The sequence below is a fragment of the Telmatherina bonti genome (assembly GCF_933228915.1).
Source record: "Telmatherina bonti genome assembly, chromosome: 11".
NCBI lineage: Eukaryota > Metazoa > Chordata > Actinopteri > Atheriniformes > Telmatherinidae > Telmatherina > Telmatherina bonti.
The window spans coordinates 22,171,865-22,197,430 of NC_136629.1; the positions used below are offsets into that span (position 1 = coordinate 22,171,865).

The following is a 25,566-nucleotide window of genomic DNA, read 5'->3' on the forward strand; positions in this document are numbered from 1 at the left end:
CCTCACTATCTGTAAGCAATAGATTTTATCTCTACAACACAAGATTGAGATACTTCATTGGCATTCAAATCAAAGTATAAGAAGAAAAACATCTACTTGTACTTATTGATCATGATTGCACTTTGCCATTATATCTCGAAGGGATCTAATATTCTCCAGTTTGAGTTATTTTGAATGTAAAATAGTGCCAGATGTCGGGAGTGAGAAATCTCCACTTAATGTTTGTGTTTACCTTGTGTGGATATGAGTCTGTGTCATCAGATTTATCATTTTACAACCCTCTGAATTTCAAATACAAAACTTTTACGCAGGTAAATCGTTATGGCTTGTGAACTTAATGACTCTCAATGACTGGATGTCATGGATGACAAGCTAACTTATTTAATGTCTGATACTGAAACAACCATCTTAATCTTCCTTCACTTTTGTTCTGACAGCACATAAAGAAATGGGTTTTCCAGATTCATTTTGACCTCAAAGTCCTTTATGGATACTTTTTTAGGCAACATCAATGCAAAGTATGTATTGTAGTGAGGAAAAAGCCAATGATTTTGGAACATGGGTGAATTGCTGTTTCTTGCTTGTTTGCTCAAACTTAACTGGGCTACATGTGAACAACTTTCTTTTTGCTGGAGAGCATTTGATGAATTTTGATTTTAAACATTTGTCTTTTTTGTTTACATTTTCATTACATTAACATCCTGTGGAAATCAACACATTTCTGAAACTTCAGCTGCAGTGTGTGGAATAGTGATCTCTCTCTAGTTGAAAAAGGGGTCTCTCTTTAACGAGGGCACATCTGAATTTATGCTCATTTTCTGCATCTGAAACACACTACATATACATTTAACAAATTTTCACCTTATTCAGTCTTTGAAGTTTAAAAAGTACAAATTCTAAGTTTCAAAACAAACAAAATCAACATGAGAGGGACAGAGGTTTGATGGTGGAGTGAGCCACCATCACTCCACAATCATCCTGCTTCTCATGCAAGATGATTGTGTTTTCCAGTTAATTTCTTTTTTCTGACACACATTATTAGGTACATTTTGTACAAATCTACTTTGTTTATGCTTTAGAAATCTATCGTCTAAAATAAAACCAGCGATTAAAGCTGATTATTCTTCACAAAGTAAGAGTACAGTTGGCATTGAAACAGTGTTCTGGTAGTACAAATAAAATACTGCAGGCAAAAAATGTGAGTTATGCCCTAATGTGCTGACCTTTAAAAAAGCTGAAAATTTTCCTATTTAAAAAAAAAAAAAAAAAAAAAGGTGTAATGACAAACAAACAGGCAAATAAAAAGATTGCTTTGTAGCTTTATGTACATCCAGGCAAACTGACAAAGCCTGAAGTTCACGCTTCAGTGGAGAGGTCTATGTGGACTGTTTGATAAGTTGATTTGAAGAAGCATCCCGAGGATACGAGCATGTCTGAGCTTTCACAGGAGAAATCTAGCAGTCCGCTGCTTCCAACATGTGCAATACTTGATCTGCCGCAACACATACTCCGTCTCCCACAGGACGGTCAGTTAGCAGTGTCTGAGCAGTCAGCATGTGTTGACGCAGTGGTTGCCCTGCATTGACCTGCTGCACACAGGATGTGCAACTTCCAAAACCACCAGTCATCTTCATTTACTTTTGTCCCATTCCCCCCACTTACTAAGACAGGTACTTGATTTGGTTTTACTTTTGGTTCATCTAACACCAACAACCTCAAACCACTTGGTCCATTAAAGAAAACAGTGAGTGTAGGTTTCACAAAGGGATCTTAAATTTAAGATACAGATAATGCAAATACCTTTGTATGGATAAAAATGTTGCTCACTACAAACAAAAGTAACAACAATGTAAAATGTGTTTTGAAATATCAGCGAGAAGGACTGAAAGCTTCTAGAGGGAAAATGAGACATTTAAGCTGGGGTAGGTAATGATGGGGAGCGAGCAAGATGTGAAAGTAGCACCCTGTCTTGGCTCCTCCCCCTCTGGTTTTGCTCCTTGCGTGATGCCAGGCTTTTTTCTGACCTCCGCCAAGGAGGTTATGTTTTTACTGACGTTTACCAGTTTGTGTTCAAGATAACTCAAAAAGTTATGGACGGATTTTAATTAAATTTTCAGGAGTTGTTGGAAACATGAAAAGGAAGAACTGATTTAATCTTGGTGGTGATCTGCAACACTGTTTGGAACCAGAGATTTTTTAAAGACCTTGACGGGGGTTTGCGCTCTCCTGAGTGCTGTTCTGGTTCGCAGCTTTTTCCACCAACAATTTGGTGGGTTGGGGGAATCCTTCTCTCAGCTGTGAAGAAGCTTACAAAATATAATAAATGAACAACTTCAATTCGGCCCAACATTTTGATTGGTCAGTTTTTACAGCTTTACAGTAAACTGAGGGGTCTAACTTAATGTTCATGATGTACAGACTGCTGAGGATCAGGATGAGGAACCACTTCACCCAGAGTAAAAAAAAAATGTCTCTGAGCATGATTACCTACCCCAGCTTTAATGCAAGAGTGAGACTGAAAACTCATGTTAGCGTCCAAAACTGTAGTAGTAATTACTGAGACAAGAAATTAAAAAAAAACAAAACAAAATTGTGTAAAAAAATATTTTGATAATTTGTCAAAGGTAACTGTTACTAATATAGATAAACGTGAATATTTGTTTAAGAAAATAATTTTTGTTATTTTATTTGTGTAATTTTTTTTTTTTTTATCAGTAACAGTTAATTTGCAAATTGTGTTCAATTTAAACCCAGTCGAGTAGGAAGAAAGGACTGGTAAGGCTTGGAAAGAATCACACAAATGATCAAAGTAAGGTTTCAGGTGGTAAAACCTTTAAAATTCATAGCTGATAGGAAAATATGCTGATGATTAGCATATTAGGACCAAGGTGGGACTAACAACTTTGTTTACAGACACACGTTTTGGACTTAAACATGTTGGAAACAATGATTTTATTTTTTTTTTTTTCAGACAACTGCACCCACCGATCCCAACTAAAGAGACCTCCTCCTCCTCCTCCTCCTCCTCCTCCTCCTCCTCCTCGCCTCTGATGAAAAGCTGTGCAGGTGAGCCAGCTCTCTTATCACAGTTGTGGGACATGAGCTTCTGCTACACAAACACATTTTTGTCCTCCTGCGACCCACCTCTAAACACAACTCAGAAACAGTATCAGCTGCTGAACAGCTCTACCAGATCTTCCCCTCTGGTGATGCAGCAAGAGAGCCCAGTGACTCAGCTCTCCAAAAAGTTTTCCATTACTAATCAGGCAGGCAGTCCAACATGTTGAGAATACACTGCTTTGTTATTGCGATTAGTTAATTAACTTACACAAAAAAGTACTTCCAGTTACTTGTTTCACAAATCCAAGTTGAACATGTGCTTTTCTGTTTAATGTTGATAAAAACAAAACATTTTAATGTTGTGTCTAAAGAAAAATTTCATTAAAAAAATGTCTTACCAGGTTTGGTTTCTTTTTTTCTTGTCAGTTTTTTAAGTAAGAAAACAGAAACACAGAACCTAAAAACACCGTATACTTATACAAGCCATGACAATGTAAAACTGTTGCAACAATCTCATCTTACTGCTGACTCTTCAGCTCTACTTGTAGGAGCTGAAATTTCAGAAGTTAAAGACCTGACAGAGTTGGATATTTAGACACAACTGCTGTATATAAGCTGCGTGTCTGAAAGTCAGTGTGTCTGTGCTCTATTGAGGTCAGAGATGAGTGAGCAACTGAATGGGCACATCAGAGAGTTTGTGATTTGTTATTTACTATGTGACAAAGTATAGTGTGAAGTAAACATTGCCACTGGAACACAAGTCATGAGAGGTGTGATGGTTAAATGACAACAGCTAGATTCTAGGAAACTGTCTCCAGGATGTTGTCCGTCTGATCAGCTCGTTAAATATTTGTTAACAAATCAGTCTTGATACGTAAATTTAGAAATCTACAATTAGAAAACAATAAAGATGAAACAGAGCTTGCTTGATGTTTGTGAAGTAAGAAGTAGATTTGGCGAAACAAAAATTCTTTTAATTTGGAGGTTTTCTCTGGAACTACAGGCTGTAAGACACACACTCGCGTGTTGATGCAGACAAACTGATTTATGTAATCCAATGTTGTCCATCACATGATAAGTGAGAACAAGACTGGCTGCGGGGATTGCTTCCAGGAAGCGGCGGTTATCTCAGTGACGGTCACATGATGACAGGTTCTGCTGCTTAAGCTGCAGTCAGAAATATTTTTTAGATCAATCTGATCTTTATAAAGTGTTGCCTCAAAAATTAAGCTAAAAGCAGGGGGATCTACACAAAAAATGAGACAATTTTAGCAACCGTTCCAAATCTCTGACCAGATTTAGACGAGGCTTGTCATCGGCGTAAATGCAGCCACCAAGGAAAAGCTACGAAGATCTTCCGAGTGTTGCCAAACTTTCTGCTCATCATGGTCAAGCAGAGGAAGAGGGCTTACTGATATTACTGATGAGATGTAAAGATCAACTCTGAGGGAAACTATTAGAGAGCTGCCAGGCTCATTGTCTAAAGTGACATAATATTAGGCTATTTTTAATCTTGGCATCATAAAGAAAAAAAAAAGTTTTTCTGGCTTTTTCACTGTTTTGCATTGCTTTCTATTTCTAAAAGACTAAATAAAAAACAAAAAATATTTTCTCTAAACCTTACTTTGTTTTCCATCTCACAAATCCAGAGTTTTCTGTTCATCTCATCTGCTTTAAACTGAAACTATTAATTGTTCAGGACAGGAAGATGTGCAGTTCAGAGTGGGAAGTTAATTAGATGTGCAGTTTCAGTTTCTGTTACAGAGTCACAACTAGATAATTTGCATTTGAGGCATTCAGGAAACATTGGTAAATTTTAGCGATGTCTTCCATCACCACAAGCAAATTTCCTAACTTGACAGAAAACACTGCAGTAAAATGGTCTCCATAATGACTCAGCTCATGGTTATGTAATGGCAAACAACCCATATGAGATGAGTCTGCATGTCACTCTGCTGGGTTAGCATTAGTCCAGCTCCTCTGGCTCACTTCACATGTTTTGTGTCTATTAGCAGAAACATACAAATATACATACAATTAATTAAGTATATTTTTTTATACAGTTTCCAATCAGGATTTTTTTCTGTACCTGATAAACGTCTGAGTCATTAAGGGATGCCAACCAGCTTCAATGAAACGTGATGATCTTGAGATGAAAAAAATTGTAAATGTTTTGTCTTGAAAATGAAGAAATTGCTTTTAGACAGAAAGACTTTTCTTTTTCTCTCTCTTTCTATATATTTTAGTAAAGCTGGTGTGTTAAAAGTGATAGAAAGATCTGACGCAGCAAACACGTCAGTCGCATTGCTTATCAGGTGTTTCTGATTCCAGAGAAACTTCCAGAGAGTAAAGATAGGAGAATCTTACAGACATTAAAAAAAAAAAATTAGCAAGAAAATTTTAAGATAAAAAAAAAAAAGAAATAAAAAAAACTGAAGGGCTCTTTATATGTTGTCATCCAACAGGTAAGAAACAACGTATTTTCTTAACAGGCCCTACACTTTAGACACTATTTATCTGTTCACTGAGAGTCTTCCAAAAAAAAAAAAAAAAAAGTAAAAAATCACCCAAATAAAAAAAAAAAAAAAGAAAAAAAACTTTTAAAATTAGGATTGCCATAGCTTCCACAAAGTGTTTTTTTTTTCTTCCTGGGATTCTCACAGCAATGCAACAACAATAAAAAAAAAGATACAAAGGTTATGAATATGAATTATGATGTATAATAATCCGAAGAAAATACAGAACAAACTAAATATAATAATGAGCTATTAGTAAAGTCACTCTGCATTTCAATTAAACAAAAAATAACCAATTTAGTTGCAAATACAGATTATTTAAAAAAATCACAAAAAATCTAATCAGAGATTCATTTTAGACATAAATACAGTTATACAGTATCTACCTATGTACCTCTTAAAATAATGTTATTATTTATGTCAATAAGTTATTAAAGGTTTTTCTAAAAAGACAAAAGACTGATCTCTTGTTGAAATCTTTAGTTTTTTTTTCTTTTGTGTGTGTGTGTTTAGCATTTTACAGTTGTAAATGAAGTTGTGAAAATGTCTTTAATATAAAAAAAAAAAAATAGTGTGGTTATATGAACATCCGTAAATAATCAATATCAAATAGAATTTGATTTAATCAAAATCTAATCAAATCAGGCTGCTGTGAATCTAGTCTAAGCATATTCAGGAAAACAGTGGTGGTACCCAACCCAAACAACATAAACTCTTAACTTCAGGTTTAATTTGTTTTCCCCATCTACTCTTCATATTTTCTTTCTAGCCAAATTTGTGTTCAATATGGGCAGCAACTTGCACTGCCGATTTTTCACATCTATTGTTTCCTAGTTTCTCTTCAGTGATCAGAAATATGTGAATATGGAGATAAAATCATATCTGAAATGTGAAATACTAGATCATACTTTAAAATACAGTTGGCAGTCATGTTAATCAGAAAGGGACGAAAGAAACAAATTGCATTTGCCATTGTTACTGGGTAAAGTTTACCATTTTAATATTTGCTCTTTTTGAATGTTTAAAATCCTAAGGGCTCTTCCACACAAAACCAACATCAACATTTAGTGACTAAAAAGGGACTCGCTTGATTTCCTTAAACCACAAGCATCTGTTGTAACAGAGTTCAAAATTTTAAAAGTAAAGAAGGTGACAAAAAATGATGTGATATCTTCATATAACAAGCTGCTCACTGAATAAGCCAGAATAGGAATTTTAAGTTTTTTTGTCTGGTGTTTTTTTTAAGTCAGCAATTTCTACTTAAGCTTTACACTGAAAGATTTTAGTTTCATTCTGGATTGAGCAGGAACTGAAATCTAGCTTGAAAATGTGCAGCAGTTCCTGCTGTACAATTAAAATGTAAAGAATCAGTGTTCTGCTTTGCACAGGCCTCATTTACTCAGACATGCAGAACAATGTTGAAATTAATCATTCTTACAGGATTAACTAAATGAACTTAATTTCAGACATCTTCCAAAAGCCACTGAATAAAAATGTAATTGAGGTTCTGCTAAAAAGGGACAATCTAGACAAGACACAAATGAACAACTATACAGACCATTATCAGATCTTCTATTTTTAACTTAGATAACTTAAAAAGCTGCTTTTCATTTGTGAAATCACTTTTTTGACCAAAAAAACAAAAACAAAACAAAACTGGTATGATGTCTTCCAGTCAGGTTTTAGACAGCACTATAACATTTAGTGATCAAAGTGATTCATGACAAATGTTTTAATACAGATGACAGAAATATGTCAGTCTTAAGTTTACAGGATCTCAGTGTATATGGTTGACCAAAAACTGCTCAAATACTCTGGTACTCTACTAAACTGGTTCAAAACATACTTAGAGAACAGGAAGTACAATGTGTCAATGGGCAACTTTAAAGTCTATCCCAACCAGAGGACAGACTTGAATGCCTTTCTAATGTTTAAATGTCCCCTATCAGACCTCTCCGATCATCTGGATCCATTCTTTTATTAGATCCCAGAGTCAGAATTAGAAATGGAGAAGCTTTATTCAGCTTCAGTTCTCCACAAGTCTAGAATAAACTCCCAGAAACCCTCAGTGCAGCTGAAAGGCTCAGTTTATTTACATCTAGGTTAAAGATCCACCTCTCCTCAGCTGCATTACAACAGTATTCATAGTTCATATCCGAACTGTTTCTTTTAAGCTTGAATTTTAAAACTTCATGTTTTATTTCTGATTTTATCTTATGATCTTTCTTTTGCTTATCATTTTAAGGTATGTTTATTTTCTAATGTTTAAATGTCTCTGTAAGGTACTTCATAATACCCTGTCATTGAATTGTGCTATTCAAACAAACTTGCCTGCCATGATGGCCTCTAATTGATATCCATTAACCCAAACACGCCCGCATTCACGTGGCATACGGGAAACGGTTTGGAACACAGCAATAAACTTGAGAAATTAGTGTCTCTACATGGCAGAAACAAACACTACTGCCCGAATACCTCATGTGGAAAGCAGTTCCAAAAATGCGACAAAATCTATTCTCTGCCAGTTTCCTCCTTCAGCACACCCACACCCCGAGTTGACGCAAACCCCCCACCACCACTACCACTACCACCATCCCCACCCCTCCCTTGGGCCCCCTTCAGCCGGCTGCATGTCTCTGGAGGTCGCCTCTGACGTCAGTAGCTTGACTGGGCAGAGTGCCAGCCCTGTAGGCCCTTGATGGATGTGGTTGGTCTGAGAAACAGTCTGCTGTGTGTGGAGCGCGGCACAAACTCAACTCGGTCCGCTCAAACACATCTAATGATCCGTAAAGACCCGACAAGTCCGTTCCCTTGTCTTTTGTCTATTATAGACTCTGACAATTAAAAAGAGACATATGCTAAGATGAGTGATTTGTTCTGAGAAAGACTGGGATAATAAATAGAGCCTGCTGAGCCACACTCCGCCTTGACCATAGTTATCCCATGGCCTTTAAAAGCTATGAGTTTACCATTGCAGTCTGTATTTATGGTTAACTAATCAAGAACTCACATGTGATTATGTGAGTTAAAAAGCATATTCAACCGAAGCAAACATTTTAAAGAAATGACAGCTCTGCATCAATGCAGCTTGATGCAGAAATCTGCTGATCCAATCATTATGTTACAGAGAACTGCAGCAATGTCTGCATATTTGTTTGTATGAGTGTGTGTGTATATGTGTATGTGTGGGATGAGGGTTTACCTGCAGGCCTGCTGCTGGTCTTTCTCTTTAGCCATCTGTCCAACGTCTCTGCACTCACACTCTCCAGCACAAAGTCATCCAGCATCTGCGGGTGCAGTGAGAGGTAGGCCTTCACTTTCTCATCTGTCAAGCCTGAAGAGCAAAGAAATGAAACATGTGTTGGTTCTCAAACTGCGCCACTTTACTCGCAATTAAGCAGATCTTTCGGAGATACTGGACAAAACTTATGAAAGTGCTAGAAAAGTGTGTTGGACGGATACAAAAAGCTGTAAGAGGATGGAAATAGTATCTCACAGTGATCCTCTGGATAACCCAAACAAACACGGAGGCCAAAAACAACTGAAAGTCATTTGTTTCTCTTTACTGTGAGGTGAGAACAGCAGCAACCGGCCCTAGGTTCCAGCTAGAGCTCAGTCGGTTAGGCTTGCTCACTTGTGTTTACTGTAAAGCTATATCTCTGTGGACAGGAGCCCCCAACAGAGCCAAGAGGATAAAGGAGGACTCGATTGTGCTTAATAGGCAATTAGGTTCTTGAAAGCTCGCTAAGTGCTGCTGTTTACTGTCTTTGTTGTCAGGGAAAAAAGCCATTTGCCAGATCGCCGTTGAGGGAAAGTTGTTTTTAATACCCACAATGGCATCTGAAAGGCATTCATGATGCACTCAGAAGCCCTCATGTTTGGGTCATTCATGTAAATAGAGTGTACGTCCAAAACACAGATCTGTAACCATCTGGATTCGGCCAATGAGTTGTCATTTCATCATGGGTGAAGTCAACATAAACATTAAACTTAACAAAAAGTGAGAATTCCCAGAACAGACAAACAAATCCTGTGGTAATGCTGAATTGACATTTGATGGTAAGTTACACAGTGATCATACATGTTATCAGAAAGAACGCTGTTTTAAGACAGCTCTTATCATCATTGTAACGTTTTCTCACAAAATGCCAGTTTATCTGCAGCCTCCGTGTGGACTCTCAAGTTTTAATCACAGCAGGGCACGTAGCTAAAAGGCACGTGTTCTTGCAACCATACAGACATGTGTATTGCAAAGTTGAGGATAAATGGATACAGGCACTTGTAAGCAACACAACTGTGCATGAGCGTGGCACAGAATTAGCGGATTTGCCATATGACAAAATAATCCCACATGTAGGAGACAAGCAATAAATATGACTTTATTTGCAGTTAACCTGTCTTAAAACATGCCGCTGAGAAAAATAATTTGAATCAGTTCATTAAAATATTCAGAGCTGCAATGCACTGATCAATTCCCCCAAAACAAGCCATAATAGATCATCATCTCTGAATGTTTGTGTGTGTGTGTGTGTGGGTCGAGTGGGCTCGTGGTTGCAGGCAAATAAGGCAAACAGAGGTGGGGGTAGGTTAGGAGGGGATGGAGGGCGCTGCTGTCTGACGCTGTCCAGACACGAGACACAGCTCTTCAAGAGCGCAACGCCTCACGAGACTCCTGGCTGCCTCTGACGCACATCGGCAGAATACAGCTTAATAAATCAGAAAAAAAGTTAAGAGGGAGTGGGGGTGGGTGAAGGTGGCTGCAGGGGACAGAAAGACACACGGAGAGAAGTTTAAAAAAGAAAAAAGAAAAGGAGCCTTGCAAAAGACCCTTACGACTTTGTCCTATTTGAAACACAAAGAGCGCTCTGTGGTTAGTGACACTAAAGAAAAATGAAAAACAAGGATGCAGTGTAAATTTATGAATGCAAGTTTTGTGTCAAAGGTTTTTTTAAATTATGTAGCAATCATATGTGTGCACATGAACAAAAATAGGCAAATGTACTATATCCATGGGGCAAGAACAAATGGCAGTGATCAGAAATGTTCCGTGGGCATAATGAGCTTTTATGGATCCAAGTTTTGTGTTTAAAATTACACTTCCAAGCTAGAAGAAATGGATAGAGGGAGTTTATGGAGGCTGATCTGCAAAGGAAAGTCAAACAACGGCTTTCTCAAGAAGCTACTTCTTTTTCTGACCTTTAACTTAAAGATGAACTTCAGAGAATGACAAACGATGCTTAATAAAGAATAAAGACAGCAGTATCTGTCAGCTGATAAGTATCAGGCCAATGTGGACTTTAAAAAAAACTGTCAAAAAAATCACATTAGACGGAACAAAACAAACACTGTTTTTCTCTAGAAAGAAAGTGGATCATGTTTTTGTTGAGTATTTTCATGAGTAAATGAACACCAATCTGGTGCTCGAGTGAGGCATCAACATGGCAAGTATTACAGGAACTGAACCAAACCAAAGACCTCTACAAAACCAAAAAAAAAAACAGGCCAGCTGGGAGTATGTTAATGTCTGTAGACTGTAATACAGAAATGTAATATTTTGATATTTCATTAGTATTTGTTTTAAGCAAACCCTTGTGTTTTTCTTCCATATTGTTAACATCTAGCTTTAACCAAACAAGAAGCACAATAAAACAGTGTGTGATACAGTCATTCTAAAACATCAGCAGTGATAGGAGTGAAACGTTGTGGTGTAACTCACCACCAAACTGCTCTGACTTCCATTTGCAAAATTTTACGTCTCCTTAAATGTAATTCAGAAAGCTGATTAGCACACTTATAACAAGGAGTGCATTTATCTAACACAGTCGGCTTGTGCGCAATATTTATTGAGTCTGTAAAATTTTTCAACTTAGCAAAGCTTGGTAGACACGTCCATTTTAGCTTCACTGCAGAGACTTCACAGTTGTCCATCTTTTATATATATTTTTGTTAGTGGTTTTTAATTGTTGTTTTTTACTGACATCACAAGCTACAGTGACCAATCAGATCAGGCAAAGCCAGATCAATCCCACATGTCGTTGCCCAAAGCGATTAACCCCCACTGAAAACCACATGCACTGACTCAGTCAGAGGAGAGTCTTGTAGTAGAAGTGATTTGGTCACTGGTTTGACCAAGAATTACAATTATTTCCCTCTCTTTCTCTCTCTTTTTTTTTTCAAACCTTGGTAAAACTTCCCTCTTATCTCATCTAGGGCTGGGCGATATGACCTTTTAGTAATATCCCAATGTTTTTATGCCATGTCACAATATACGATATACATCTCGATATTTACCTTGGCCTTGAATTAATGCTTTGATGCATACAATCACATCAGTAAGATGATTTTGTGTCTCCATTAAAACATAATTGCTCATACTGCATTAAGATATGCTGTTTTTAAACATTCATGCCAAAAGGATGAAATTGTAACGAAGCAAACTGATCAAAACCGTATTTATTGAACAGTTAAAGCAGTGGCAGAAACATGTCATTTTAAAACAATATAAAGTGCCTTTGCATGATGTAATAAATGCAACGTATGAAAATAGGTGCTCTAGGGGGGGACTTTTCAAATGATAAACTATTATAAGGCTTTGCTTTATGGATACGTTTTTGAGTTGTCGTGTATTTTTTTTAATCGCCGAGTTTAGCATAGAAATCAGTCTTATAATACAGGCAGAATGTCCTCGTATCGTCTCCAATAAACAGCTTCAGCCAGCTTTTAATTCAGGATTTGATTTCCACTCCTTTCTGCACTTTCTAGAGACATGACGAGCTAGATAAATATGCTTGTGTCACACACACAGTGGATGAGGTGAGTAAGTGACAGAGGTTGTGAATGTAATCAAATATAATTAATTTTTTTTGCATGACGTGAAAAACTTTGCAATTTACATCCCACTCTGTAATCCAGAGCGGGATCAGTGACGGATTTGGCTGTTCATTGTGACTGTAGGTGGAGTCGTGCAGGAGTCCTCTCTGCTCCTCTGACTGGCTGCAGCTGCAGCCGGAGCGACTGAGTGCTTTAGGACGGGGAGAGACTCTCGTTCTGACAATAACTTTACAATATGCGCTTTAAAGTCAGTCGCCAAAACACCAGGAAAGTCTCCAATAACTCCTGTAAAAGTTGCTAGATTTGTCGCTAGTTGCTTTTCACAAAAAGTCGCCAAATTTAGCGAGAAAGTGTCTACACGCTGCCTCTCATGACGTAGCACGTATCTCACGTTATGTACGTAACTAGGTGCGCTTGCTTTAACTCTCTGTGCAAAGCGGCGCAGTCAAGGAGGAGTGAGAAAACCCCGCCCACAGCTAAAAACTACTGCTTGACAACAGGATACTCGAATATGACGAATATAGGCATTTTCTATATTCGCACAGGGGACTAGCAACGATATATCGAGTATATTCGATATATCGCCCAGCCCTAATCTCATCTTCTACTCCTGTTAAATGCCACGTGAATGGAGAATACAGCTACAGGCATAATTTGTACCATTTTAAAGGGGCTTATCTATCTGTTACTTGACACAGAAAACAGAACGATAACACCAAAAATTGCCAGGAAAATTTTGAGTTGCACACACAAACAGCAAAAGGAACAAACCACTGAAGAAGACTAACAGGAAGAAAATGACACGGAAACGCAAAATGAAAAGCATCCCCAGAAGGAGAAGTTGCAGGAGAAGTTGAGAACAGATAATCCGTTCTTTGAAGTCTTCTTATATTTTTGAATGGTTGAAAACAACTTTAGAGTTGTGTATTACCGCAACCAAACGGTGTCAAAATGCGGAAGTGAACTCAGAACTGCATTAGTGAATGTGCTGACTTAACAACCATAGCAACATAAAAGTTGCAAGTAAGTATGAGGGTGGTGACATATGACAATGTGGAAACTGATGTCTCCATTTACAAACGCAAGTGAGCATTAATGGGGCTTAAGTGTCACCAAATGTTTATCTTGAGGCACTTAAATCATAATGTTCAACTGACAGCTGTTCCATAGAAATAAACTGAGATGACTACTGATAAAAGGGGTGCAACCCATTTATTTTGGCAAACATAATGCTACTTATGCTATTGTGCTATTTATTTTATTTACTTGTACCTGCCTTAGCAAACTAAGTCTTTGAATTGTTAGCTAAGCACAAGTTATTTATAAAGCTTATTACAATCTGCAAAGTAGTCACATTTCCTTTACAGAGTTTTTTTTTGTTTTTTTTTTTACCAAGCCTAAAAACAGAAATACAATTATTTATTTATTGGAAATTTAAAGGACAGGATGCTCAGCCTCCCTGGTATCTTAGCTTGTTACATACTCCATGAGAAGCAAGAACTGAGTTCTTGCTCTCGAGGCTGCAAGAACAAGAAAATAAGTATTTTTCGTCAGGTCCGCACATACGCCACGAGAAGCACGTCTGCAGTGGGGAGGGATCCCTGTGGGGGGGGTATGTCTGCTTTATGTGCAATGAACCCGGTTGTTACCTCCGCCGAGGAGGTTTTGTTATTACCGCCGTCTTTTTGCCCAAGGTATCTCAAAAGGTTACGGACGTATTTTTATAAAATTTTAAAGAGTTGTTAGAAATGTAAAAGCAAAGAACTGATTAAATTCTGGTGGTGATCCGGATCACTGTTAGGATCCAGGAATTTTTTAAAAGCGTTCTTTAACATTGTGCTTCGCGGAGATTTCCACTCTCCGAGTGCTTTTCTAGTTTCATATTTAACGAGCAACTTCGTCCGCGGCAGGGCGGGTCGTACACGCAGTTTTGTGTTTTAATGCCACATGTAAAATGTTTGTACTTTCTCGATCAGCTGTTTTTATCAAAACAATCTGTTTTACCTGCAACAGCAAAAACGCGGAAGCAGCAACTCTGCTTCATGCTTTTTCTGTGTTGATGACGCCCACCTCAGTTCTGCCAGCCCAATGTGTCGAGAACAAGAAAAAAAGTTCTCGCTTCTCATGGAGTATGTAACAAGCCTATATGCGCCGTTCCTGCTTGACTGCTCCTCTCTCAGCCTGCAGCTGCACCTAAGGATCGCACACCTGTACCTCATGACCTCATCACACCTTCCAGATAAAGACTCCGTTGCTGCTGCTGCTCTTTGTCAGTCCATTAGCTAACATTAGCTCTCTGTGGTATTGAGCCCACATTGGTGTTCATTGCTTGGTCTTTTTCTTTTCTTTTCTTTGTTTAATAAACCCCTCTTGCCTCAAATCAGCCTTTAAGTCCTCCATCTGTCCCAAGTGATGACACAAAAAGAGTCATTAGACAGAAATATTTACAAATCTTAAATCAACTAACACATTTTCAACATTAAAGCTTTTTTTTTTTCGGGCCATGCACACAAAGGGCATGAAGCAAGTTCTACAACTGATCTGAGTTCAGCTGAACTGCACAGGCAGAAGCTGGACAGATAAGTAGGATAATAAGACAAAAATAATAAATATGAATGTCATAAACCATAATGTAAACATTTTATGTAAAATAAGCAGAGGAAGTGATTGGCTTGGGCCGACCTCTGCTATATTTGGACTATATTTGGTGGGGACTGAGGTCACTTTTTTCCCTCTAAATATTCCTGCTATTTTCTACAGGCTTACTTTTTGATTCTTTCTGGAGTCTTTAGAGTCATAGCTCAACCTAATGTGACCGCAGTGACACTACAAGTGGAGGGATATGCGTCAGTGTCCTGGGACAGCGATTGTGGCGGCTAATCAAAGGTGCAGCCCGATCTGTCCCACATGCTGTGGACCAGAGTACTTAACCCCACTGGGAACCACATGTGCTCACTCAATCTCTTGTGGTAGATGCCATGGCTTGGTTTCTGGTTTGACCAGGGAATTTCTTTTTCTTTTACTTTGCCAGACCTCAGTAAAAATTTTTCCTTCCGCAGGGCTGCAGTGGGGAGCAGCGCAAACATGATAAGCAGAAAATATTTCAGAATTCATAAAGTGATGGAAAGAATGCCTGACATGTTCAATATTAACAGATCAAAATATATGACCAAATCGTCATGATCTAAAAGTTGTACTTCTCAAACTAAAACTAGCCCATGAACTTTCATCCATAGCTAGAAGGTCTGCCATGTTTGCATGTTTTCTTCCATGTTTGCAAAAGCATAACTGTATAATGTTGGTTGTGCAAATCACACAACAGGAAGTAATGTCCATTTCCTCAATGTTTTAATAATGATGCATTTCCATGCTGTCCTAAACAAAACACTATCAATACTTTGATGCAAAAAATTCTTAAAAGCAAAAGGATCCTTTCTAAATCATCACTAGAATTGCAGAGTGTTTCTCTGCAAAGACTCCAATGGCTTGCATTTTCCTTGTTTTTACTTATTCTGTGCTCGAGATACTTTTGGCCTGTATTCTTTAGTCAATGTGAGTGTTGACAATAGCCAATAACACAGTGCAGCTATATGGATCACATAGAGATCAGTTCAAATCCCCATTTCTTCTCTATGGACTCGACACAAATTCAGACTCCCTACCCCAAATGAGATTTTTCACATAATTGGGACTCTGTAGTTGTATGTTTATTTTCATCTTTAGAACACAGCTGCTGTGAAGAAATCATGTTTTATTTCTGTGACTTTGGTTTGTGACCAGCTGAAGGTAATCGCTGCACTTCCTCTTACATTACTGTAAGTGAATGGAAATATCCCCTGTGACTATTATAGCCTCATACGCAACATTACTAGTAATATTGATGCATCAGAGTTTAAGTAGGACATTTTAGTTGTTTCTAATAACACAGAGCAATTTCTTCTTCTGGTTAGAAAAAAAATAACAATTAACAATTATTCATAACTCAATGGTCCAAACCGAGGCAGCAAGTTGTGTGATGATAATTAAAATAGGAAAGAAAACTAGTTTTTACAAACTATTAATTTATTATTTGGAATTTTTTCTGTTATCATACAAAGGGACATCCACTGTATTGTTCTTTTTAAACAAAAAAGTTGTAACTTGGATGCTTAATGAAATAAAAGAAGTGCAAAGAAGTGAATAATGCACCAGTTTTCTCTTACATATGGCCCACTAGCCTAATACAATATCTGTGCCAAAGTGAGTTGGACTCAGTTAAAGTTGCTTTTTTAGACAAACCTAAATGCAAGAATTGGTTTGTTGTGTAGCATGTTTGTAACTGGCTGAAGACCAGTTGGCGGAGATTTCAGTGGCTGACTCAGACTTGGGCTTCCTGCGTAAAGTCCTGGGTTTGTGCTGTGAGGTATTGTTGCATAACACTTATCTTGACACCACACCCTGGGACTGGGAAGGCAAGGACAAACCAGTAACAGTCCGTCTGGGTCTCTGCGCTTTCACATCTACATGTCACTATGAGACCACTCCTCATTTTACAGAATATATGTTTACAAATAACATAGTATGGATAATAAATCAAATTATATTAAAATTAAAGATGCTGGCTAAAGTAATCTTCTAAAAGCAAATGTGTTACGTTGGTTTCCAACCACCATGAAACTTATGGAACTTATCACCACAAGACAGGGGGTCCTGATGTCTGGGTTGTGTCTCGGTTGAAAGAAACTATCTGAACACACCCAGTGATTATGGTGCAAGCTGATTAAAACATTTACAGTAAATAATGATGAAAATTGTTGTGTTGCCAACCGGTTTTCAGGGAAAGTTGATACATGGAGGATTTTTTTTTTTTTTTTTTTTACTTAAGAATTTATTTTGTCAGTTTGAGTTCAAAATGCATGTATTTAAGTTTTATTTTATTATTTCTTATCTTTAAGTTTCCTATTATTTCTTATTTTATTTCTCCTGTTTTTGGAAGCACTGGAATGAATGTCTGTCTTTACGGATGTTCTTATAATTATGTGTGTACATATATAGACTATGTATCTATACATGTGTGTGTGTTTTTTTAAAAAATGTTACAGTATTAATTGCTGATATAGACTGATGTGTCTGGAATAAAGACTAAATTAAATTAATGAAATGAATAATATTTATAATAAATTGCTTCAAATACATGTTAACTCTGAGCTGCATGCAAATTTTTAGGCCTCAGCTTGAACATTGCCAACCCAACATTAAATGAGAATACTATCTCTGCATTTACAGAGGAGAATAATTTTAGAGTCATGAAGAGGGGGAAGCCTGTTAGATTTGTTAAGATTTTGTAAATACTGGTGAGGAATAAATTAAGACAATGCGTAGCATAAATGAAGTTTCAGGCTTGCCTAAAAAACAAGCGACATTAGAGAAATCTAATTTAAGTGAATTAGATATTACTTAAAATGCATTTGCTTAAGGTACTGCCCAGAATCTCTTTGAAGTGATGTGGCTGTTGCTCTAAACCTCTATAAAATCCCAGTACAATATGCAAACATTATCTCTGCAAAGGCAAAAAGTTTGGAACTGTTGGTTCTCAAAGTCACTCAACTCAGGGACCCCAGGTTTTAAGATGTTAAAGAGAGGAAGTTGTTGCAAGGTGTTTCTTGACAAAGTAACAGTGGCGTTGCAAAAGTTGCTAAATTTAGGAATATATTTAATAAGTTGACATCACTGATTTTGTGGTTGTGTTATTAACCAAAGCTGAAAAATAAATGCATTTGAACTAACTCTAAAAATAATAAAGAAAAGTGAATCATTTTATGTGTAGATCTTTTCATTAGCTCCAGTGGTATTTACAATTTGTGGGATTCATATGAATAAACACAAATGGCTCAAGAAATCTATTTTAAGCAAAACATGATCAAAGAATTAATAGTTTCATTAGAATAACTCGAGTTCTAGCCAGTGTTCAAGCATATCTAGAAGACAGATTTTGGCATGCAGGGCAAATCTTTCCAAAATAGACTTCCATAAGTCAACTGCCAGTTTTATGTGGGTGTGTAGAGATGGTGGTTGAATTTAAGGTCAGAAATTGTTTAGAGGATGGCCTAAAGCTGTTCGAGGGGAATTGAAATTACACAACAGTGGGAGATGGCTGTTTTGACTAGGTTTCTGATCTGTAAGAAAGTCTAAGGAAGGAAGGAAGATCCTGAAGTTTAGTGAAATTTCTTGGGTCTTGGGTAATTTCTTTAGTGCAATGTATAAATAATTAATTGTTATATATAAATGCTACACAATAATTAAATTCCTGGCAGAACTACCAAGAGTAAAAGACAATGAATACAAACCAAAAAAAAAGCTTATATCTGTTTTCTTTTAATGTAAGCAGAGTATAATTCACAATTCACACTTTTCTTATTAGCCCTGTGACAGTTCTGAACAGAGAGGAATGGTGTTGTCAACACTCCTATCAGATAATGTGGAGCAGCAATGTCTATGGCGGGGGCTAGCACACACACATACACACACACTGCTAATGTTTAGCAAGCATGATGTTCCTCCTCTGCAACACATAGATGAAAACTGCACATGAGAGAAAAGGGGGAAAGACCACTTCTCTTGAAGCACACTCCTTCTGGCAGATAGTCAAGGGCAAGCTGCCAAGGTACTACTTTTCACTTTCCTGACATGAGGCTGAGGCAGGAAAGGGGAGGTGGTGGGGGACTGCTGTTGGGTGCGTGCGTCAGCAGGTCCGCCTGGGACTCCCTTGCCAGGAGGTGGGAAGAGCATGTGGTTCTTATCTTATCTCTGGGAGGGCTGGAGCATAACATCTGAGACTGACATTCAGTAGGCAGCAGCGAAGCAAACACTGAAAATGAAAAGGCTTTGATTCCTGCTGCTCACCTCATTCACTCACTGAGGCTGCGCAGGTGAACCTGGGCACCTTTGTGTGTACATATGCAGATGAGCGAGTAAACACACATGAATCACTCACCCATTCCACAACAGATGAGGGGTAGGTCAACTGCGAAGCTAAAAAATAATACACCAATCAGTAAAAATGTGTTGAGTATTTGCTCCTTGACTGTGGGCTTAAACTGCAGTCCCTTTGCTAACAGAGACAGCCACACGCAGAGAAAACAGCTTCCCTTCATAAATGTGCACGTTTACAGCTTAGACTCTGAAAGAGTGAGATTTCCATGGAAATGTAATTTGCATTATTTCCACTTGAATGTGTCAGGTCATAAGGCATTAAGGCTAGGGGCTATTAATGGCAGACTGAGATGTAGATAAGGCATGGCGCTTGATCCACACCTTAAGAGTGAGATCACAGGCAAGTGTAGTTCATGATTGGTCACTTTTACAGCAAACAAACTTTCTTGTGGATTTCCCCCAGTTAGAGAAATTTGAAGAAACAGCTGAAGGCAGCTGAATGTTCATAAAACGCTGATGGTGATAAACCCTAACAATAAAGCTGGACTTTCTGCTGCTTTCCTTTAGCATCTTGCCTGAACCAGGGGTTTTTATGACCCCGCCCCCCACTCTCCATCAGTAATCAGGGGTCATGTTCTGTACTCCACATCTGTTCTGATGCTGAACTCTGCAGCCGCTCTGCAGAGGGGCCTGTGGGGACCAAATAATGAGAACCACAGATTCTCGCTTCTTCTCCACAGCCGGGTCTTTTTATAAGCCTTGACACAAGGACAAGTTGTAAAGAAATCTACGTGCATGTGGCCTTTTCCCATCCTCTCAGATACCAATCCATGACAAGCTGACAAGGGTTCAATGGACGCCTTGGGGAGAATGTCATCCGTTTCTCCGTTCAGATCCTGCACTGTGCCCTGGCATCACTCCAATCCTCCACAGTCAGTAATATTTGCAAAGAAAAAAATTTAAACAAAAAGCTTGTTTTCTTTGGCTTGAACTTCCTGACAAGTGTTTAAGTCAACACCATAGAAAATCCAACTAAATGGCCTATATCTTTCCCAGGCTGGAATGATCTAATTGCTCACATTTCAATCAGACTTTCATTTTCATCTTCTCTCCCATCAAGCACAACAAATATTTATACGTTACTGGGAGAAATCCTCATGGTGTCAGAGCTGGCATGCAAGAAATATCTAGCAGGAGCACTTCCTGCCTGACAATGCAGCCTTCTTCACCCAGTTAAGCAATTCGTCGACAACCAATTGCGTTTGAAAATGCCTGAGACATTATATTAGGTTTGACCCTAATGATCTCCCACACTGACCACAATTCTTCACAAACAATGCACACATGTGCACATATACATTTTCCAAACTGCAGTGTAGAGCTATAATGTCTCGGGACCGATTCAGTGCTTAAAATCAAATAAAGAAATTGAGAATAAACAGTCAACATCTTGACAAACTGAAGCATTTTGTCAAAGTTGGACTGTGTTTGCTGAAAAGCTGATGCAAATTCAGACATGACAACAAAATAGGACAAAAGTACCAAATTGTTAATTGAGTAAATAAAACATGATCCAATGCAGAAAGCCTTTTCCCTGCCTTGTGTTGGATACATGTAAAATAATATATCACATGTCTAACATTTCCAGACGCACCACAGAGCTACTAAAACATATGGAACTGATGATGGATTACTTAGATGCACCCATGTGTTATTGTTAACATGAAAAGACTTGGATAAAGCATAATCAAATTATCCTCTCATCCAAACCCAATCAAAAAGGAAACACGCAGGCAGAAGGAAAACAGTTTGTCAATTTAATCCTACATTTAACCCAGATTAACTGGACAGCTGCACAACATTTTGAAAAATGAGACGTGTATATAAGAGCTATGACACGCAAGCAACAACTCAGCAGTCCATCACGAACTTTCTTTCACTTCTTTTATGAATGAGCCATTCATTTAAAAAAAAAGTGACATGATACACAGTATTACAGTTTGCATTACTTATCATTTCATGGTACTCATCTTCTGACATCCAAACTCAGACAGGGTGGAAGGATTGTAAAATCAGACATTCATGTCCTTTTTTGGTAATTATGAGGGCAGGATACCTACACACCGTACCTCAATAACACATTCCATCACTGCAGTTTACTACTTTGTGTGTATTTTGGCATCATGCAGAAATCCCAGACCCCAAACTGCCAACTTGTGATTACAGGGTTGCATTAAAAGTCACTTGAGGTGCCACCGAAACAGCTTCCAACACTGACATTATTCAGATTGTCCAAGTTACAATCACTGGACATATTAAATTACAATAGCGATACTCAGACGATGTAATACCAGATACAATTCCTCATAAAAAACAACAACTATAACTTCAGGACTAAGCTGTACTAACATGTGTAACAATAGAAATATTATAGGAAAATAAAATATATTTCTCACGTCTAATGCGAAATTTTCTCATGCTTGCACCAAACTGCCTCTTTCACTCCTTTTTTTTTTTTTTTTAGAACTGTTATGTTCAATTGTGAAGTGAATTTGCTTAGAAACAAATCTATTAACCAAAGAAGTGACCATAGATGTGACCTATCAACTAATAATTTCAATTTATCCAAGCTATGTCCCAGGGGAAACAAATTATGCAACACGGGAAGCCATAGTTCAATAACTTAAAATAATTAAGATGTTCATAATCATGTTAATTTAATCCAATAACTATCTGAATATGAACTCTAAAGGGTGCTCGTCATGCGTAATATTTTTAAAGTTTATATTTATGAAGGAAAGTCTGAATTGTGGTCTTTCTGCACTTTCTATCTACTCTCTTCAGCTGATGCACTGGACCTGACTTCCCCTTTTTAATGACTTTTCTTGAAGCAGCTTTCTGACAATCGGAGGAATCCAAAACCTTACAATTATTTTTGTCTACGGAAATGAAAAGCGATATTTCATCAATTTCAGTCTTGTCAATCCCTCCAACAGAATTCACACCCATCTAGATTAGCTTCTCAGATTGTCATTCATAAAGTTGGGCGAACAAATGTGCAAAGAACGAACGCCTGCAGGACCGAGCACCCCGGCTGAGCCCGCGTTTCGCTGCACAGTTAGTCCAAACGCTGCGCACTCTTGCGTAAATTCAGCTTACAAGATGTAGCCTTTTAGGCTACATCTTGTAAGTGAGCAACCGGAGGTACCTACTTGCACCAAGGAAACAGTCCGTTAACCTTCTGAAACAGCTTGTTGAAGACGGACCATCTTCCATGTCGGATTGTGAACGCAAAAGGAGAGAAACCACGGAGAAAAGTGCGCCTCAGCAGCTGCAACCTGGTGCGTCCGGGCTAAAAAAAAAAAAAAAAAAATGAAAAAGAAAAGATAAAAAAAAAAAAAAAAAAATTAAAAGAAAAAGAAAAGAAAAAAATGGGGAGATTAAGAAAAACTATTCCAGGACGCGGTAAGGTGATGATGTCCTTAATGCTTAAAGGCTGTGCACCGTTTAGGAGGGCAAGGAGAACAGTATGCTGCCGCCGCGCCCCCACCCCCACCCTCCTCCACCAGCGCTATGACCCAGCACCGCTGGCTGAGCTTAGCTACGATCGGTCCGCCTCCCCGGCGCGGTGGCTCTGCTGTGGATGTGCAGCAGCAGACTGAGCAGAGCTGAGACGTCAAAGCATAGACACTGAGAAGGGAGTAAACACACACATACACTAACACGAGGAGCGAGGGAGCACGTCCGCGTCGCTTCACGCGCAACAATCCTCTGAAATGTTCAAAATAAACTCCCAACCGGTGAATGCCGCAGCGGCTGCCATGACGACACAACTGACATGAGCGCGTGCTGTTTCTGGTTCATAAGCACAGAAACACTTAAAAATGATGTCCACAATGACGTCAAGGATAACAGTAGAGTAAAACGTGCTGTGTGCCGCAAAAATAAACCAAAAGAAAAGCAAACGGTCAACGACATGGTCTTTTCTCCAAACCAGCCATTTGAAAGGCCAATCGTCGTCGTTTCCGGTATTTTTGTGCGCTTGACGCGTCTGGTCAGCTACTCTTGACGTTGCTAAACTGTTCCTGTTCCTGAATTTGGCCGCGTAAAACGGGCCGAGCCATGAAGCCAGCGCTCTCCAGGGACATGCTGCTGTTTCCTGCGCCAGTGGTCAAGATTTACGGCGTGACAGGACAAAGCAACGCACAACTTTATTGTACATTTTCTGATAACGTTCGCTGTTTTTTAAAGATAGAAATGGCCAGGCAAATACAGTAAGTCATTCCATTCTGCTTTTAAAGTCTTCAGAATCTGATCGCCATACAGGCAGTCATTTTATCTGTAGATTAAGTTTTTCTTGTTAATGTCCAAAATGCATCTTGATTCAGAGCAGCCTTTGTCATAATACAACACACTAAAGAAGCAAGGATAGTTAATAGACAGGTAGTGTGTCTTATGGAAATGAATGCAACACAAAAGCTTGATCAACTTTTAAATTTGATTTTATATTCTTTTGTCTGACACAAATAAGATTAGTCTCTGTGCTTTTTGTGTGGATTACTGCTGGTATTTTGGCTCCTGATTTAAAATACTAGCAGCGTCTTGCATTTGCTAAAGGAATCATTTCAGCTGATTTATTTCTCCATCTAACTCACCAAAACATTTACATAAATTCAAATAGTAACTAATCCCTGGAATTGGCTCAGTAAGACAAGTTGCTGTGATACATCCCTTTAACAAAGGCCAAACTCTGCAAATCCCTACAAAGTCTGTACATCTGCAAAGCTGCTAAAACATGCTCACTACAGTCCCAGAGTAGAAATATAATTCTATAATAATAATAATAATGACCAATATCATTGCGACAGTGATCAAAACTGATCAAATTAGCTTAAATTTAGCTCACCCACGTGAACATTTTGCATTTTGAACTGATTGGAGAAGATAATCCTGGAAAAAAAATATGCAAAAGCATTTGACTTCTACTTTGTTGAAATTAGGATATGATGTAACAAAGATGTGAAATCTCAGAATACAGCAGTGTAACGGTGCAGTGCAGTCCACTGTCATTTCCTCCAATGTACAGCAATTCACAGAATGAGCTTTGATTTTTCTCCAACATTTTCAATTAAACATTTTGGTCATGTTTTGAATGATATGCTTTATTTCAAGCAAACAAAACAAAAGTTCATTGTATCAGAGTAGCTGTATATTTTGTTTTAGGAAAAGAAAATAAATAAACAATACTAAACCAAATATATGAAAGAAATTAAATAAGAAAAAAAATAAATAAAAATGACAAGAACTACTTTGATAGCTTGTAAAAAATGGTTTGGAACATTTCCTGTATTTTTTGCCCAAGCACCCTGACCATTTATTGTGGAGTTATATGCATATATCAGAAAGTGGTCCTATTTCAGAATGATTAAAAAAAAAAAAAAAAAAAAAAAAAAAAAACTTTAAAAAAATGTATAGATTCAGATGGTGACCCAGATCACTCCCTAATTTCAATGGAATCTAAGTCAGACCAAAACCTATTCTTAGTAAAAATAAATAAATAAATAACATGAAAATTCATCTAGTAGTTTTTGTGTAAAGTTGCTATTAGAGAAATGGACAGATATACGCCTATCCATACCTGCACATATTTACATACACAACCACACACACAGAGACACACTTGTACACAGACATACTTACATAGTCATACACAAATACATACATTTGCATAAAATAGTGAACTGATAAATTCACACATTCACTTTTTCATACTTATTAAAAACCTTTTCTTTTTTCTTAAACAGCGTGATGTTTGGGCATTGCTTGATTTCTTCTTGAAGTTCAGTCCACAAATTTACAAAGTACACAGTGATGCACATGCTTTTAAATAATTTTTCACTGTTAAAATCTTCCAATTTTATTTTCCCCTCTGATTATATCCTCCATCCCGATTAAAAAACTACTTTTATATGTAGTCAGGTAAGAAATTAAACATTGTTGCTATTTGTTGGAACTTTACCAAATCACAGAACTTAAGAGTTGGTATAATTAAGAGGAGTGTGTTGGTATGCTCCTTACATCCCATCTTATAAACAATTCATTTTAAATGTTTTTGTTGTTGTTGTATGTATCATAATAGCAAATAAGTTTTGTAAGTGTTTTCTTATATTTACGCACAATAGTTCAGCAATGGCAAGAACACTGAACTGTATAGCTTTGAGCTGGAAGTTACAAGAGGAACGCACCA

The 25,566-nt window shown here is 37.8% G+C and overlaps 1 protein-coding gene across 6 annotated transcripts in view; it reads right to left on the reverse strand.

The window, feature by feature from the left end:
• The window catches only part of pde10a (phosphodiesterase 10A), a gene marked incomplete at its 5' end in the record, with an annotated part of 68,795 nt that overhangs the window by 17,675 nt on the left and 25,554 nt on the right, over positions 1-25,566 (reverse strand). For 4 of the 6 annotated variants that reach the window (XR_013771489.1, XM_079248484.1, XM_079248485.1 and 1 more), the window contains one exon: positions 8,779-8,910. Coding sequence is in view for 5 of the 6 variants with exons in the window: in XM_079248484.1 (XP_079104610.1) it covers positions 8,779-8,910 (132 nt within the window). Of the gene's footprint in view, positions 1-8,778; positions 8,911-22,531; positions 22,737-25,566 lie in introns of those variants that run through there. The other 2 variants (XM_079248487.1, XM_079248486.1) reach the window with 1 other exon arrangement.